Source organism: Eutrigla gurnardus (assembly GCF_963514095.1).
Source record: "Eutrigla gurnardus genome assembly, chromosome: 20".
Lineage (NCBI taxonomy): Eukaryota > Metazoa > Chordata > Actinopteri > Perciformes > Triglidae > Eutrigla > Eutrigla gurnardus.
The window spans coordinates 686,927-702,853 of NC_139931.1; the positions used below are offsets into that span (position 1 = coordinate 686,927).

Here is a 15,927-nt window from a genome sequence, read left to right on the forward strand (position 1 = left end):
AGTGTTTCAGCAACACGACTGGAATCTCAATGCTTGTTTTCTTAGCTGAAGAGCCCTGTTTGTCCCCCCCCCCCCCCCCCCCCCCACACACTGCTGAATATCTTCTTCTAGCATCCCCTTCTGCTCCAATCTAATGAACTGCTCAAACGACCTTTGACCCCCACTGAATTAAAGACGTCTCACTGTGTGCAGCTGTTTGGTATCCCGGCCACAAACAACGGCGTTGGTGTCCGTCGTGTCCTGCAGAGTCTGTCAGTAGATGAATATGAATATCATGCAGATTTGAGTCATCACCCCGAGGTGGCTCATGGTTAACATTCCTGCATCATTTCAAGGAACTCATATCCTGGAATATCCTGGAATATCCCGAGCCGCTGAAAGGACTACGACAGGATGTGTGTGTGGAAACTCCACACATCTATCTGCTGCTATGTGAAAGTGGAAACAACATGTTGATTTTATTATTGAAACATTTAATGGGGCTTCATGGGAACATTTCTCATTTCTGAATCATTTTTTACATAAAACAAGTGATCCAGAATTCATTAAAAAATGTGTGAATTTTGGTCTAAAAACAGGCTGAATATTAAAACGTGGTGCTGCAAATGTAAGTGTGTGGGTGTGAATCTCTGCTGGTGACCTGAAGAAGAAGAGAAGAAGAAGAAGAAGAAGAAGAAGAAGAAGAAGAAGAAGAAGAAGAAGAAGAAGAAGGTTATAGCGTAGTCTCCCAACATTCAGAAAAACCCCATTTGACCAGTTTAGCCTGATTGATAAAAAGCAGCATGAAAGCATCACGGTGGTCAAATGTGTTCTTTATTAGTGAGCCTTTGTTATTTCTCGTAGTAAAGCGTGGTTCAATTAAACTACAGTGGTAATCTGATTACTCAGTGACGTATTCCTTCATTTCTCTTTCATACTCTTCATACTCATCTTTTCATACTTTTCATGTGTCAAATATTTAACGTCTGCTGCTTTGAAAAAAATATGATTTTGAATATGTATGTATGTATGTGTGTATGTATGTATATATATGTATATATATATATATATATATACTCGATGTAAAAGTGATTAAAAAAAACAACAAGCAGAAGTAGCAGGTCATGTGACATCGGCTGACTCATGAAAAATATTCCACACAAACCCAGAGAGAGAGAGAGAGAGAGAGAGAGAGAGAGAGAGAGCTTACCCTCCAGTCAGTGTGTTTCTTGTCTCAGTGAGGAGCAGAGAAGCGACGATGAGTGAAAACGCGTCATTACTCGGACTCTTCGTGGGTTTCCTGCTCGGAGCGACAGGTAGGTCCCGGTCCGGTTCTGGTCCTGTTCTGGTCCGGTTCTTGTCCGGTTCTTGTCCTGTTCTTGTCCTGTTCTGGTCCGGTTCTTGTCCTGTTCTGGTCCTGTTCTTGTCCGGTTTTTGTCCTGATCTTGTCCGGTTCTGGTCCGGTTCTTGTCCGGTTCTTGTCCTGTTCTGGTCCGGTTCTTGTCCTGTTCTGGTCCTGTTCTTGTCCGGTTTTTGTCCTGATCTTGTCCGGTTCTTGTCCGGTTCTTGTCCTTCATGTGTGGATCTTCTGTGTGCCGACCAGCGACGATCAAAGAGCCGCAGGTAAAAGTACCGCTATACATATACATGCTATAATAGACGCGCAACTTAGTTTGGAGCAGGAGGGAGAAATGGACTTCTCTCATTGTTCACACAGAGAGCAAAGACAGAAAGACTGTTATTATAGAACCATGTTTGAAGACATTGTTCAGGAGAACATTTTAAAAACTTTGAGACCATGAGGGGAAAACATTTTCAAATCAGACCCTCTAATGTTAAGTAACAGATTATTCTTCATAAGCATGTTTATGTAACGGTCTTCCTCAACATGCACTTTGGATTTTCTCTGTGAGCTGCTGAAAAGAACATGAGCTTCAGTGCATTCTTAGACATGTGGTTGATTATCACACGCTGAGTCGATTCCACATACATTTCCCAACATGTTCGAGGTCATTTTTGGGTAATAATGTCGCGGGGAGGGTTTAGCCAAATATAGGAATCTAGGTTCCTTGTTGTTCTTTGGTTTTGGTTTAAAATAAATAGGAAGAAAGTGAAAGGTATTTTGTGTTTGGGGGGGAAAGCACCGAGGACAAATCCAGGACGTCCTGCCCAGTCTGCTGACCAGCCTCTTGTGTGGCGCCCAAAAAAAAGAAGTGAAAGTGATATTTGCTACACAGTCACAGTTATCTTCTCTCAATGGACTCTAGATGAGTCATGACATCTATCATTTAGTGACAATAAGGATCTTTATATTCTTTATTTCCACCACGACGGCAAACTGATGTAGAAAAAGACTACAGAGACCAGAACAGCTGCAAAGAGACATAAAACCACTACAAAGAGACATACAAGAACTACAAAGAGACATACAAGAACTACAAAGAGACATACAACCACTACAAAGAGACATACAACCACTAAGAGACATACAACCACTACAAAGAGACATAAAACCACTACAAAGAGACATACAAGAACTACAAAGAGACATACAAGAACTACAAAGAGACATACAACCACTACAAAGAGACATACAACCACTAAGAGACATACAACCACTACAAAGAGACATAAAACCACTACAAAGAGACATACAACCACTACAAAGAGACATAAAACCACTACAAAGAGACATGCAACCACTACAAAGAGACATAAAACCACTACAAAGAGACATGCAACCACTACAAAGAGACATACAACCACTAAGAGACATGCAACCACTACAAAGAGACATGCAACCACTACAAAGAGACATACAACCACTAAGAGACATACAACCACTACAAAGAGACATAAAACCACTACAAAGAGACATACAACCACTACAAAGAGACATAAAACCACTACAAAGAGACATGCAACCACTACAAAGAGACATAAAACCACTACAAAGAGACATAAAACCACTACAAAGAGACATGCAACCACTACAAAGAGACATGCAACCACTACAAAGAGACATACAACCACTAAGAGACATGCAACCACTACAAAGAGACATGCAACCACTACAAAGAGACATACAACCACTAAGAGACATAAAACCACTACAAAGAGACATGCAACCACTACAAAGAGACATAAAACCACTACAAAGAGACATACAAGAACTACAAAGAGACATACAACCACTACAAAGAGACATACAACCACTACAAAGAGACATAAAACCACTACAAAGAGACATGCAACCACTACAAAGAGACATACAACCACTACAAAGAGACATAAAACCACTACAAAGAGACATACAACCACTACAAAGAGACATAAAACCACTGATCCTTCGTATGCTTTCTCTGGACGCTACGTGAACTTCACCCCTCCCCCCTGCAGGTGTGCGATCCTCCTGTCCCATCGAGCTGAGCCCCCCCAGCGTCGTGGTGCGATACGGAGACCCGGTGTCCATCAACTGCAGCACATCGGCGCTCCGGTTTGAGGGGATGGGCTGGGAGGCGCGACAAGGAGGAACGGATCGCCACTCGGCCAGCCACCTGACCTGGACCGTGCCGGGGCTCACAGAGCCCAGGCCGCCTATATGCTACATCAACCCGTCTGCAAACAGCACGTTCCACCAGTGCTCCCAGACCCCAAATATGGTGCTCTACTGTAAGTCCTGCTCCTCGTGCACAGGAAGCAGAATGATACCATTACAACACGTGTCTGATGTGTGTCTTTTTTCCTCCAGCTTTCCCACAAACCATCAGCATCAACTCCAGCAGAGGTGGCAAGATGGCCGAAGGGGAGGAAAGTTACCTCACGTGTGACATCAACAAAGTAGCGCCCATTCAGAATCTCACGGTCCGGTGGTACAAAGGAGATGAACTGGTCAAAACGGACACCATCGACGATTCCAGTAAGCATCGAGTGGATTTCGTGTCTATTCTGAGGTTCACAGCGACCAGACGAGACAACGGAGTCCCGTTCAGATGTGAGGCCCATCTGGACCTGCCGCCAGAGGGGCCGCGACTTCATGCGTCTTCACCAGGCTATAATATCACAGTTTACTGTAAGTATGTCATGTGTGTCCTCACTGATCTGAAAATGTCCCGAGAGGCATATTTAGGTCATTTCAGGTCGTCACTGGAGCTGCAATGTTCATTTCATTAATAATAATAATAATAATAATAATAATAATAATACATTATCCCATTAATTTGATGCGTACAGCACAACATGCTTTAAAATAAAGGAAAATAAGCATATATCCACTATAAGAATTGGGATAGAATGCCATAATTAATGATAAAAAAGTTTTACAGACAAAAGTATAAAATAAAAATAAAATCAATTCATAAAATGATCGTTAGTCGCAGTACTTATTTTAATAATACTACTAAATCATTTCACATACTTTCCATAAAATGTGAAAATCCCTCAGAACCTCATTTATGTCTGCTTTTCATCTGCAGGATAAAAGTAAAAATATGTAACATGTATAACTTGTCGCTGCATCGTTCTGTTTAGTTGGACCAGTGTTGGAATGTTCTACTGATGTTCTGGACCAACTGGAAGGCGAATCGTTGGAGAGGCGGTGCTCCGTGAGAGGAAACCCCCTCCTCAATGTGACCTGGTGGAGAGACGGCCTGCCCGCCGACCCAGCCGCCCCTCTGACCCGGGACAACGCCGGCATGTACACCCTTGAAGCCGAGGGCGCCAACTTCCTCCAGAAGGAAATGTATATTGTTGTATATTGTGAGTAACACATCCAGTCATCAGCACAAACAAGATATTAACATTGTGTGCATATATAATTCACAGACTCAGTGTAGGGTGCTACAATAGATGTGATGCTTAAAGAAGTACTCAGATCTTTTACTTAAATATGCTTCAAGGTTGTGTGTTATTGATAGAAATGTAAATATAATATTCATAACTATGTTTCACTGGTGTATAAATCACTTGAAACTAAGAAACACATCCTCTTCACAGAGTCTGCCATGTTTCTACTGTGGCCCAGAACGGACAAACCAATCACTGGCTCTAGAGAACCTTTGCATTTTTTACATGACGTTACGTTGAGTTGATGGTATTCAGTTGGATGCGATCTGTAACCTCACCACTAGATGTCGCTAAACCCCCCACAGTGCTCCTTCATAGTGTGAAAACCAGAGTATTCCTCATGCAGAATGGTGTTAATAAGTACACCAATTTTAATAGATATGAACACCTCTATATACGGTTGGGTAAAAAGTACAATACTGAAGTAGAAATAGTAATATTAATAGGTGAACCAGTGATGTATTGTTGTATTGTTGATCCATTTGAAGTGTTTTTGTGTTTTTGCGGTCAGACGGACCGGACTTGAAGTGTCCGGCTGCTTACCCAGCACTGGAGGACGCTCCACACAACCTCACCTGCACTGTGGAGGGGTTTCCGAGACCCAACACCACCTGGTCCAAAGATGGCGAGGAGGTGGAGCTTCCAGAGAAACTAACGAGGAGTGACTCAGGGCAGTACACGTTCACTGCTTCAAACTTACTGACAAATGTCAGCGCCACAGTGGAAATCAACGTCTTATGTAAGACACTGATGAAAACCCTATTTAGGTATATAAGTCTGTATCTGCTTCTTCTCTGGCTTATATTGATTCTTAATTGCTGTGTTCAGACCCGCCATCACAGATCATGGAGCTGGAGGACGCTGAAGTTGAGGTCGGTTCTGCTGTGTGGCTGAAATGCTCCTCCACGGGAAACCCACGGCCGCAGTATACCTGGAGTTATTACCGCAACGCCAATGTGAGGGAGGAAAATGAAGATGGAGTGTCCCGTCTGCACATCCACAATGCTACGGCCTACGACACGGGCCCTTACACATGCCATGCCTTCAATGGCATAGGGCATGTCGATCAAACAGCCACGGTCACTGTAAAAGGTAGGATCCATATGATGTCATATATACACTGTTATGAATCATTAGCAAATTTTACACAAGATAGGGCATAATTGAACCACACCACGTCTATATCTTTTTACTTGGAATATATAACAAACAATAAGAAAAAAAAGCAATTATAACCAATAATATGATCAGTAAACATACAGCAAATTCTAAATTCCTTAAAATAAATAATGAATAAATATATGTTTGAAAAGGAGTAGAGACACAAGTGAACACTTTAAATAATGGACTTATTAACAATACATTTTTCTTAAAATCCATTTCTTTTTAGAATTATGTTTTTGTTCCTCTCAGGTCATAACCCTCTCTGAGAAAATGTTTATATATTGCCAGTAAATAAATAAAATATGATTTTTTATACCGATATAAATAAATAAATAAACTATGATTTTTTTACTGTATATAAATAAATAAAATATGATTTTGTTTTACTGTATATAAATAAATAAAATATGATTTTTTTACTGTATATAAATAAATAAAATATGATTTTTATACCGATATAAATAAATACATAAAATATGATTTTTTTACTGTGTATAAATAACTAAAATATGATTTTTTTACTGTATATAAATAAATAAATGCTTTTTTTTACTGTATATAAATAAATAAAATATGATTTTGTTTTACTGTAAATAAATAAATAAAATATGTTTTTTTTTTTACTGTATATAAATAAATAAAATATGATTTTTTTTTACTGTGTATAAATAAATAAAATATGATTTTTTACTGTATATAATTAAATAAATATGTTTTTTTTTTACTGGGAGTGGTTGATAAAGTTAAATCACTCCGGTTTTCGTCGGCTCAGCGTTACAGGAAAGGGTTTGTTGCCATAGTAACTGAAACGTTGAACTCACTTTACGGAACCAAATCAACTGAAAATGATTCGGACGGACCTAAACCAGCCTGGTTTATTTGATGAACTGGGTCTGACGTGGTTTGTAGACCGGGGGGCGGGGGTCTCGGTCCCGGACTGGGGGTCCCAGTATGTGAGTCTATGTGGGACCAGTGTTGGTGGTGTGGGACTCTGACGCTCGCAGCCGTAGCTTAGCTTAGTTTATTTTAGCTTAGCTTAGCTTAGTTTAGCTTAGCTTAGCTTAGCCTAGCCTAGCCTAGCCTAGCCACAAACGTCAACAAGTTGCCGCTGGCTCGTCCCACGCAGCGGAGGGGGAGGAAGCCTGACAAACCCTCAGAGGCGCTCAGAGTAACGGAAGCGGTTCGGCAGCGGTCGTTGGAGAAACTTGCTCCAATGGAGGATTTTAACGGTCTCCGTCTGCTCCCGGTCCTGCTGAGCCTCGGGCTGCTGGCGCTCTCTACCGGGACAGGACCAAGTAAGTTGCGAGGCTGGACGGACCTCACGTTCTTCTTTTGTGTGGGACCGGAGCGGCTCGTTCAGGGGACAGACTTATAAGGACCACGGGTCTATTTGTGTAGCGTGATGATGTGATGAACTTAAAGCTACACAGAGGGAGGTTAGAATGAGTTGAATCATAACTTAAATGTGTTTGAGAATGAAAGTAGAACTTTGGAGGTCTGGTTGTTTGTGTCTAATCCTCACATCCTGTGTGTTTTCTAGTTTTCTCATCACTATCGAAGTTGGGATTACTTTAAATAGTGTGGAATGTGAGCCTTTAACTGAGATATTATATTACAGTTGAATCCAGCACAAAGAATGCTGGGCAGCAAGTGCAGTTTCCTTTAGGGAGGGGTATATCCTTCCTGAGCCGTTTTCCTGTTGCTTTCTGAGACCAGCTTTTGTTCCAGTCATTTTCACCACAGCGCTCTCTGGAAGGGGAAATGTTGTCTTAAGATAATGGATGTGTGTGTGTGGACTGCAGAATAACATTTCTCATTCCCACAGGTGCCAGGCAGGAATGCCCCGTGGAAATAACCCCACCCAGGATGGTGGTAGAGTACCGGGACGCAGGCTGGCACAATGCGACGTGCAGACCAACGCCGTCCGACGCCGCACACATGGAAGAAGTGAACTGGCAGCTTGGGAATTTCATTTCTAACGGCGAAACTTGGACTGTTAACACTGATGAAGACTGGGACCCGAGACCTGTTTGTACCGCGACGTTTCACAGCATTGGCACATGTCAGAAACCATTAAACTTCACCCTCTACAGTAAGTGTTCCTAACTACATCATGTTTTTCCTCAAATGTTGGATTTATCTTGCTGATGATTTGTTTTCACGCCTTCAGAAACTCCAGACAGCGTGTCCATCCGTCCCGTTCACAACTCGAGCTCCGTGGTGGAGAAGAGAGAGCTGCAGCTGCAGTGTGACATCACCAACGTTGCTCCTGCAGGAGACCTCGTTGTGCGTTGGTACCGGGGGAACGTGACCTTCAAACCGCTCATCAAAGGTGGGGAATCGAACCTTCCCTCCACTAGTGTGGCTCAGAGCAAGGCAGCATCAGCAGACAGGCACCAACATTAAGTAATACAATTCTTCACAGCCCTGAAGTGCATTAAAGTATGTTCATATTAGTTGGTTATCCTCATGATGCAATGCTCTGTTTATTTTTATAAATCACATGTTGCTCATCAGCCAGCATGTTTAGTAGGAGATTGAGGGAAGTGATAAAACCAGATCTGGATTCTCACCATCTCTTATCAGCAGTTGTGTAATAGACAAAGTAGTGAAACAAACAGCTGAGTGTGGATTTTGGATGTTTTATTTCCACTAGTCTGAAAGATTTTTTTTTCTGAAGCAACATAGCCATAAATCTCCAATGATGAGTGGATTTAAAAACAGTGTTTTGCCTCCTCTTTGTCATCAGGCTCGCTGCGAGTGACCGGCTGCCGGCCGGGGAACGACTCAAACTGTGACGTCCGTGATGTCCGATCGCCACTGAACGTGTCGTCGACCATCAGCATCACCGTGAGCAGAAACCACAGCGGCGCCGAGTTCAGATGCGAGGCTCAGTTGGATCTGGGTCCCGAGGGGCCGCAGCCTCCCCCGAACATGATGTCCAGCCCTCTCAACATCACCGTCTACTGTGAGATCACGTCAGAAGTTATCATTTAATAACACGCGGGAGGGAATCGTCTCATATTGGGCTTCATTTCTCCACAGATAAGCCCCTCATCAACACCATGAAGCTCCCGAAGAGGATCCCGGTGTTCCGAGGTTATCCCGAGGAGCTGGTTTGTGAAGCGGACGGTCACCCGCCTCCACGGATCCAGTGGCTCTACGGCTCCGACAAAGTTCCCCACGTGTCTGGAGACACACTCATCGTGTCTGAGGCCGGCGTCTACAACTGCTGGGCCTCCAACGAGGTCGATTCCACGTCCTATGAGGTCGAAGTCATTTTAAAAGGTAACGACTCCGTTTGATCACTTTAGAACACAAATATGTACATATCTTCCATAAACCTCTTTCCTGAATGTATAAAGTAGTGAAACCTGTAAGTATATCCTCCAATCTGCTTCCCATTTATACTAACTGCAGTCTCATGAGTTTTTTGGTCCTCAAACTTAATTTTACTTTTATCGTGGATATAGATCATGCTCTGGGAAGCCTACGTTTATGCTCTTTACATTTTACCAGTAGAAAGTAACCTTGAAGGAACACTTCACCCACAAAATGACCATTTGTATAGGAATGACTCGCTCAGCGTTTCCTTCCCCTCCGCACTGAACGGAGAGTTTCTTTAGGATTTAGATAAATGGGGCCGTGTGCAGCAACAGCAACACATCTGTGAACAAAGTGTCACACAGGTGGTGTAGTTTAATCCATGACTCGTTTATCCAGTTGTATGATCACGACTTCCCAAACACACTTCCACAGAAACAGGCTCACACTGGCGTGTTTGGATAAATGAGTCCTGGATCATAATGACAACCTGTCAGCAGATGTTTGGATATGATTTTTCTGTTAAACAAACCATGAAGTTGAATTAATCAGGACTTTTCTCAGACTCTGGAGCCTTCTCTCTCCACGGAGAAAAGAAAAACAAAGCTTCCCTCAAGAATTCAAGCTCACATTGATAAAGTATTCCTTTTAGGAAGCTTAAAGTTATCATACAGTTTCTATCCAGCCGTATACATTTATATGTAGACAGAAGAATGCAAAGGCAGAAACAACAAGGCAGAAACAGGCCGCTGAATGGTTGGACGTTTTGGCACGTTTCTTTTTAAACGGTGACTTTTTATAATCGGAAGGGCTTCCATGTTTTCATTATAAAAGTTAGCCTCCTTCTTCATGTCTGAGTGTAAGTCATGTTTTAATTTACATTTACATTTAGCGACTTACAATAAGTACATCTGTCAAAAGAAAGAAACCACAACATATCATTGCTGGTAAAGTAAGAGCTAAAAATAGAACAAGTGTTAGATCGTTGTCTGAGTAAAGTAGTGGCAGCAAACATACCTTAAGAGCAACAGTGCTATGATCAGAGTGCTATAGGTAAGGGTTTTTTTGGGGGTGTTAGTGGATCATGCTATGCAGAGTCGAGGTGAAGTCTGAACAGGTGAGGCTTTTTCAGAAGATGGCAGTGACTCTGCTGTCCTGACATTAGTCAGTAGATCGTTCCACCACTGAGGAGGGTCACATGGGAGAATCTGGGTAGATTGAAGACAAGGCGTTAATATTCTTAGTATAGAATTAGAAACCTTCCTGTTACTGCTCTGCATCCATCTTCACTGTAGAAAATAAAATACCGGTAATCAAAGTTCCCATAAATGTAGTGAAGCACGATGGAGATGGATTGAATGGTTTGCTTTGACACGTGAATATGACGCCTGTGGTGGTTTCTTCACAGAGGACTACCTCCCCCTCATCGCCGGGTTCGTGGCCGTCACAGTAGTTGCCATCTCCATCGTCTTCCTCTTCATCTACTCCATCTACTACAAGAACACCAAGATGCGCCGCTACAGTCTGAAAAACCCCAAACTGGACTCCCACAGTGACAACGTGGCCCACAACGGCTGGGACATGCAGTTCCCCATGACCAAGCTGTCTTAGCGGCCGTGGAAGGATGACCAGAATCCACCGATTTTCCTACATAAAATAGTATTTTACCCTTCATGGAAGAATCTAATGATGAGAATGAGCAACCTTGGAGATGTACCATGTTATATTTACTACTGGAATCTTCCTGTTTTCACTGGACAGAAAGGAAAGGAGGAGCAAGGACTCAAACTTTGGCTCTGACTTGTCAGACAAACCGTTTGGATTGATTTTCCCTGAGCACAAAGGGAGCAGGGTGCTGCAGGAATGAGTCAGTGTTGTTGAACCTCCGGTTCCCTCGTCGTCAAGTCAGTTTTAATGGCTTTTTGGTGAGTTGCCTGAAAAAAGGTCTGTGGTTAACACTCGCTTGTTCTACAGCATAAAATATGTTTGTAAATGTAAAAAACATCCTAAAAGTGGTGTTTATTTGTGGTTATATTGCTGAACAAAATGTGAAAGTATCATGAGGGTTTGTTCGCCACAGAACTTATTTTCTGTAATAATTCGAAATCCAACAGAAAGATCCCGTTTTATCGAGGGTGTGACTCTAACTTCCTGGTCATCCCTGCAGCACTCCATTTTATCTAAATGCTTTTAGTCACCCGTAATATATCGCTCAAACTCCCATATATGTATGGATTTATTTTTACAAACCGAGCCCGAGTTCAGCAGCATCTAAGAAGCGGTGACACTGAAACCCCCCCAACAGGAAGTCTGGCCTCGGAGCAGAGCTGGTCATCTTTTCCACACATTGAATGTCGCACCGTCACAAAGTGCCGACAGAATCTCTGGACTCTGTTCTCATGGGACAAACACTTGTTCCACATATGTATGCTGGTGTATGATTCACTGCTGCCTTTCAGAACTGTTTATTCAGGAGGACATTTGATGTAAATGTAAAACATATTTATTTATGAGAAACGGCATTGATGGAACAGTTTAGTGTTGATGATGGCCTGCAGACGGCTTTGTCAACGCTGCAGAATGTTGGAAGGGTGAGTGGCGTTCGAGTCCTGACGGTGATGTCGGGGACATGAAGACGTGGAAACACGATTGTGAATACAGCTGTAAATATTTGAGACTGATGCAAAAGTGTATTTTAATATTAAAAAAAAAATGTGGCTTTTCAACCAGATTGCTTCGTTATTGAAAGCAGGCCTGAATATATCGGATGTCCATGTTGTCGTGTTTTCAAATATTAATACTATGGTAGCTTATATGAAAAGACCCCCACTCTTTGTGTCACATCTTATGTTTTAATATTGCACATATTCTCCTCTCCTATTCTCCATGAACTAGCTGTGTCCACCTCACCCATTCTAAAACACATGTACATTGTTCCTTTGACGTCTCAGTGGGGTTGTTGTACTCTACATGTTCTTTGCTGTAGTTTTGTTTTCTCTTATTATTCTTTCTTGGCACCAAAAACACAGAGACAAATTCCTGGTATGTTCAATCCTCTCGACTACTTCTATTTGGACTCGCTTGACCTCTTCAACAAACAAATCGCACAAAAAACCCAAATGTTTTGACATTGTTTGATTCCCAGCTCCTTCCGCCTGCGTGCCAAAGTGTCCTTGAGCAAGACACTGAACCCCCAAGCTGTCATGTGTATATGCTGTTTGTAATACATGTGAGATTTGCTCCTGGGGATGGTGCTGTAAACTAAACTAAAAGCAGCTGGTTTTACTTACCAAACTGTACGCATGCTGCCTTCACTGGCCGTCGGAAATACTGGAATTACAGAAATTATTCACTTGGGGGAAAGGGGGAGGGGCGTGTATGCTGAGCTACGCTAGTTACCAGTCATGCTCCAGTAACGCTGCAGTCTATGATATAAAAATATAAACATATAAATATAATATAAGTGATAGAAACGTTCCGTCCCTGCCTCGCCCACGCGCTCCGTTCATGTCCGAACCCCGAGTTTCCGAGCAGCTCGTGAACGCACCACGGGGCAGTGTTCCTGTCGGGATTTCCACGGGCGCGACTCGTCCAGGTGAAAGCAAAAGTACTTCAAACTCACGAGGGGTTTGGGTAAAGTTCGGAGACATTGTTCTCCTTCATATTAGTCGTGAAGGAGTTTCCGGTCCGGAGTCGGAACCATGACGCGTTTCTTCATTCTGATCGTCCTGACGGCGTGTTCAGGTAACCTTCCGTCCTGGTCGCCTTTACTCCTTTTTTCTATTAATCTCATTATCGTGACGTCATTGTGCGTCCAAAGCGTTTACGTCGGTTCGCCTAATTACTTTAAATATCCACTACCAATAAAACCCATCCTTATTGTTTATCACTCTCACTTTAACCGTGTTTTCTGAAATAATGTTATTATAGTGTTTTATGAGGCGGAAGTCATGAACCGAAACCACAAGACGTGCAGTCTAGAATGGAAATGTTTTAATGGCTGTGAATATTAATGCAAACTCTTGAAACTTTCTCCAAACACCAGAAAGTCCATATTCTATTGGTTTCTATGACGTCACTGCTGGTTTAACCCATTAGACCTGTACATGACTGGACTATTTGTACCCCTCCAGGAACCCCGGTGGGGGGCAGCTCCCCCTGCCTGCTCCAGATGAGTCCTCCCAGGGTCCTGGTGAGATTCGGAGACTCCTTCTCGGTGAACTGCAGCTCAGCGGCCGACCAGCTGAAGTCGGTGGGCTTGGAGTCGCCGTTTAAAAGCGTCAGCAGTACCAACGCTTCCTTCGTGTACTTAGAAATCCCCGTGACCAGCTGGGACGTGATGCCGCCCATCTGCTTCATCAACCTCATCAGTGGGGAGCAGTGTCTCGAGAAGCTGCCGGTCACCGTTTACAGTGAGTAACCCCCCCCAGGTGATGCTGAAGCAGCAGAACCCCCTTCGTAGGTTCTGATCTCACTTTGTCTTGCAGAACCGCCGGACAGCGTGTCCGTGTCCCGGCCGGATGGGACGGGCCCGGTGGTGGAGGGCCAAAGGTACCGCACGCAGGTTGACATTATGAATGTGGCACCGGCCAGAAACCTCACCGTGCACTGTCACAAAGGCAGCGAGGTGATTCACACGGAGACGTTTGAGGACACAAGTCTGACTCCGGTCAATCTGACGTCGTCCTTCTTCGACGTGAGCGCTCAAAGAGATGACGGGACGCAGATCTGGTGCGAAGCCAAGCAGAACTTTTGGCCTCCGGTGCCGAATCTTCCAGCGATCCGATCAGAGTCCCATAAACTCATCGTGCTGTGTAAGTTCATAATGAATAAGCAGGGAACACACTGGGTGTTTTTTTCTCTGATTGTGTTTGAACTACTCGTTGTTTTCCTCTCAGACTCGCCGACCTTCACCGAGCCTGACAACGAGACGCTGCAGCTCTCATCGGGCACTAAGTTACTTCTGGATTGCAGCGCTAAAGGAAGACCAGAGCCGGTGTACAGCTGGGCTTTCCCACACGCCATACAGCGGACCAATCAACATGCCAACCAGTCCACTTTGGCCCCATCCATCCAGCTTGCAGGCACCTACAGGTGCACGGCGTCCAACTCCCAGGGCTCCAGGACCAAACACTTCACCGTGCTCCCGGCTGAAAGTAAGTTAATGTTCCTGCAAACATGATTTTGTTCTGTTAATGTTCTGTAATTCGGCTCCAGCCCCCCCGTGACCCTAAATACAGGATAAGCGGTAGACAATGGATGGATGTTCTGTAATTCCTCCATGCTGCTGTTTCCCACCAGGCAGTCACCCTGGAACCACGGCTGGGATTCTAACGGCCGTGTTCTTAGTGTTAATCTTTACTCTGGGATGTGTGGTCTATCACAAACACAGCAAGCCCTCCGCTGAGAGACCCGAGGGTCTGAACAGGTGAAAGCTGAGAGAATGTAACATGAAAACTCCCGTCTCCCACAGGGAACCACAGGACCTTGGCGGCCTTGGTCGGAGGATTTGTGTTCCTGGGAGCCGCGCTCTTCATCGCAGGCCTTTTTTTTGTGACGCCTCAAGGAACATTTTCTTTCAGCAAAGGCAGCTATCTGAAAGGACAGCCCGCCTCGTCGGGACCCGTATGAGGCTGGTGGTGTTTAATGAAATTGCATTAACTTTGCATGGCTTTGCAATGAAAACGTACCAGTATCATGCCTCTTAAAGGCTGAGATCATCTCTTCTGCATGCTCGGCTGATGGACTCTCTTGGCTGCATAATTCCATCAGCTGTTCTCAATGCTCCACTAATCAACGCCGATATATTAACCATCAGGTTAGGGTAGAGACAGCAGGGTACGCGGGTAACGGGAGAACACGTTTACAACCCGTCGTTTAGGAGACGCCAGGCGTCGTCGTGCATGTCCTTATCTGGCCTTTCGTTCTGCTGCATCAGCGGTTCTTTCCCTGCCGTGTAAAACCACGCCTGTAACCCGGGGATTAGTGCATGCAAACATAATAACTGGATGTAATCACTGGGGAACTTTTAGCCTCTTTCAGCTCCTTGTTTTGGGTTTGTTTTGGGGGTGGGGCTTGAGTCGCTGTCATCGACCTCGTTTCAGCAGGATGTGTTCAGATAAACGTGATGAGATGATGTCATTACACACACGAGTCAGTATAGATCGTAGACTGAATGGTGGAAACAGTAGATTTAATACGCCGGGCATTTCTTCTGCCCCCTAGTGGCCAAAAAGATAATGTCAGGTGTGCCTTCTGGCCATTCAGCAGATAAAAAGCAGGAATATGTTTCGATGATGCTGATTCAACAGTGTTGCTGTATTAATTGATGATCCATTTTTCATTCTACAAAAGCACAAACGACTATGTTTGAAGATGAAACTTAGTTGCTCAACATGTTTTTATCCACTCAGGTGTATTTTTGTTTTCTATGCTTTCCAGACACAACAATACGACTCCAGTTATTACTTGAGTGCTCTGAACGCTGCAATGAGGTTACATGTTGACAATGCTATTGTTTTAGCGTTATTGTTTTATGAATTGTATCTTCTGTAATGTTATTTTTGCCATGATTTTTATTATTTTTATAATTGTGCCGGTACAGCTCTGGGATGT

At 43.7% G+C, this 15,927-nt stretch overlaps 2 protein-coding genes across 4 annotated transcripts in view; both read left to right on the forward strand.

Moving 5' to 3' along the window:
• The first annotated feature begins 1,189 nt into the window (after positions 1-1,189).
• On the forward strand, positions 1,190-12,038 carry LOC311031174 (hemicentin-1-like). Its single transcript, XM_084037321.1, has 11 exons — positions 1,190-1,295; positions 3,379-3,651; positions 3,731-4,051; positions 4,510-4,737; positions 5,336-5,563; positions 5,653-5,916; positions 7,814-8,080; positions 8,159-8,320; positions 8,738-8,956; positions 9,034-9,276; positions 10,721-12,038. Exons 1-11 carry the CDS (start codon positions 1,238-1,240, stop codon positions 10,921-10,923), a joined length of 2,466 nt encoding a protein of 821 aa, XP_083893447.1. The 5' UTR covers positions 1,190-1,237; the 3' UTR covers positions 10,924-12,038.
• An 822-nt stretch (positions 12,039-12,860) lies between these two features.
• LOC311030660 (cell adhesion molecule 3-like) overlaps positions 12,861-15,927 on the forward strand; it is a 3,411-nt gene continuing 344 nt past the window's right edge. For 2 of the 3 annotated variants that reach the window (XR_014599004.1, XM_084036567.1), the window contains exons 1-5: positions 12,861-13,056; positions 13,446-13,724; positions 13,800-14,126; positions 14,211-14,468; positions 14,786-15,927. The exon at positions 14,786-15,927 is cut by the window's right edge. Coding sequence is in view for 2 of the 3 variants with exons in the window: in XM_084036567.1 (XP_083892693.1) it covers positions 13,014-13,056; positions 13,446-13,724; positions 13,800-14,126; positions 14,211-14,468; positions 14,786-14,943 (1,065 nt within the window). In the remaining variant the exon portion in view is untranslated. The other variant, XM_084036568.1, reaches the window with a different exon arrangement.

Coding starts and splice junctions, on each gene's coding strand:
- LOC311031174 (XM_084037321.1), top strand. CDS start 1,238: ATGAGTGAAAACGCGTCATTACTCGGACTCTTCGTGGGTTTCCTGCTC. Junction 8,957..9,033: donor TCTCAACATCACCGTCTACT/GTGAGATCACGT, acceptor ATTTCTCCACAG/ATAAGCCCCTCATCAACACC. Junction 9,277..10,720: donor GGTCGAAGTCATTTTAAAAG/GTAACGACTCCG, acceptor GTTTCTTCACAG/AGGACTACCTCCCCCTCATC.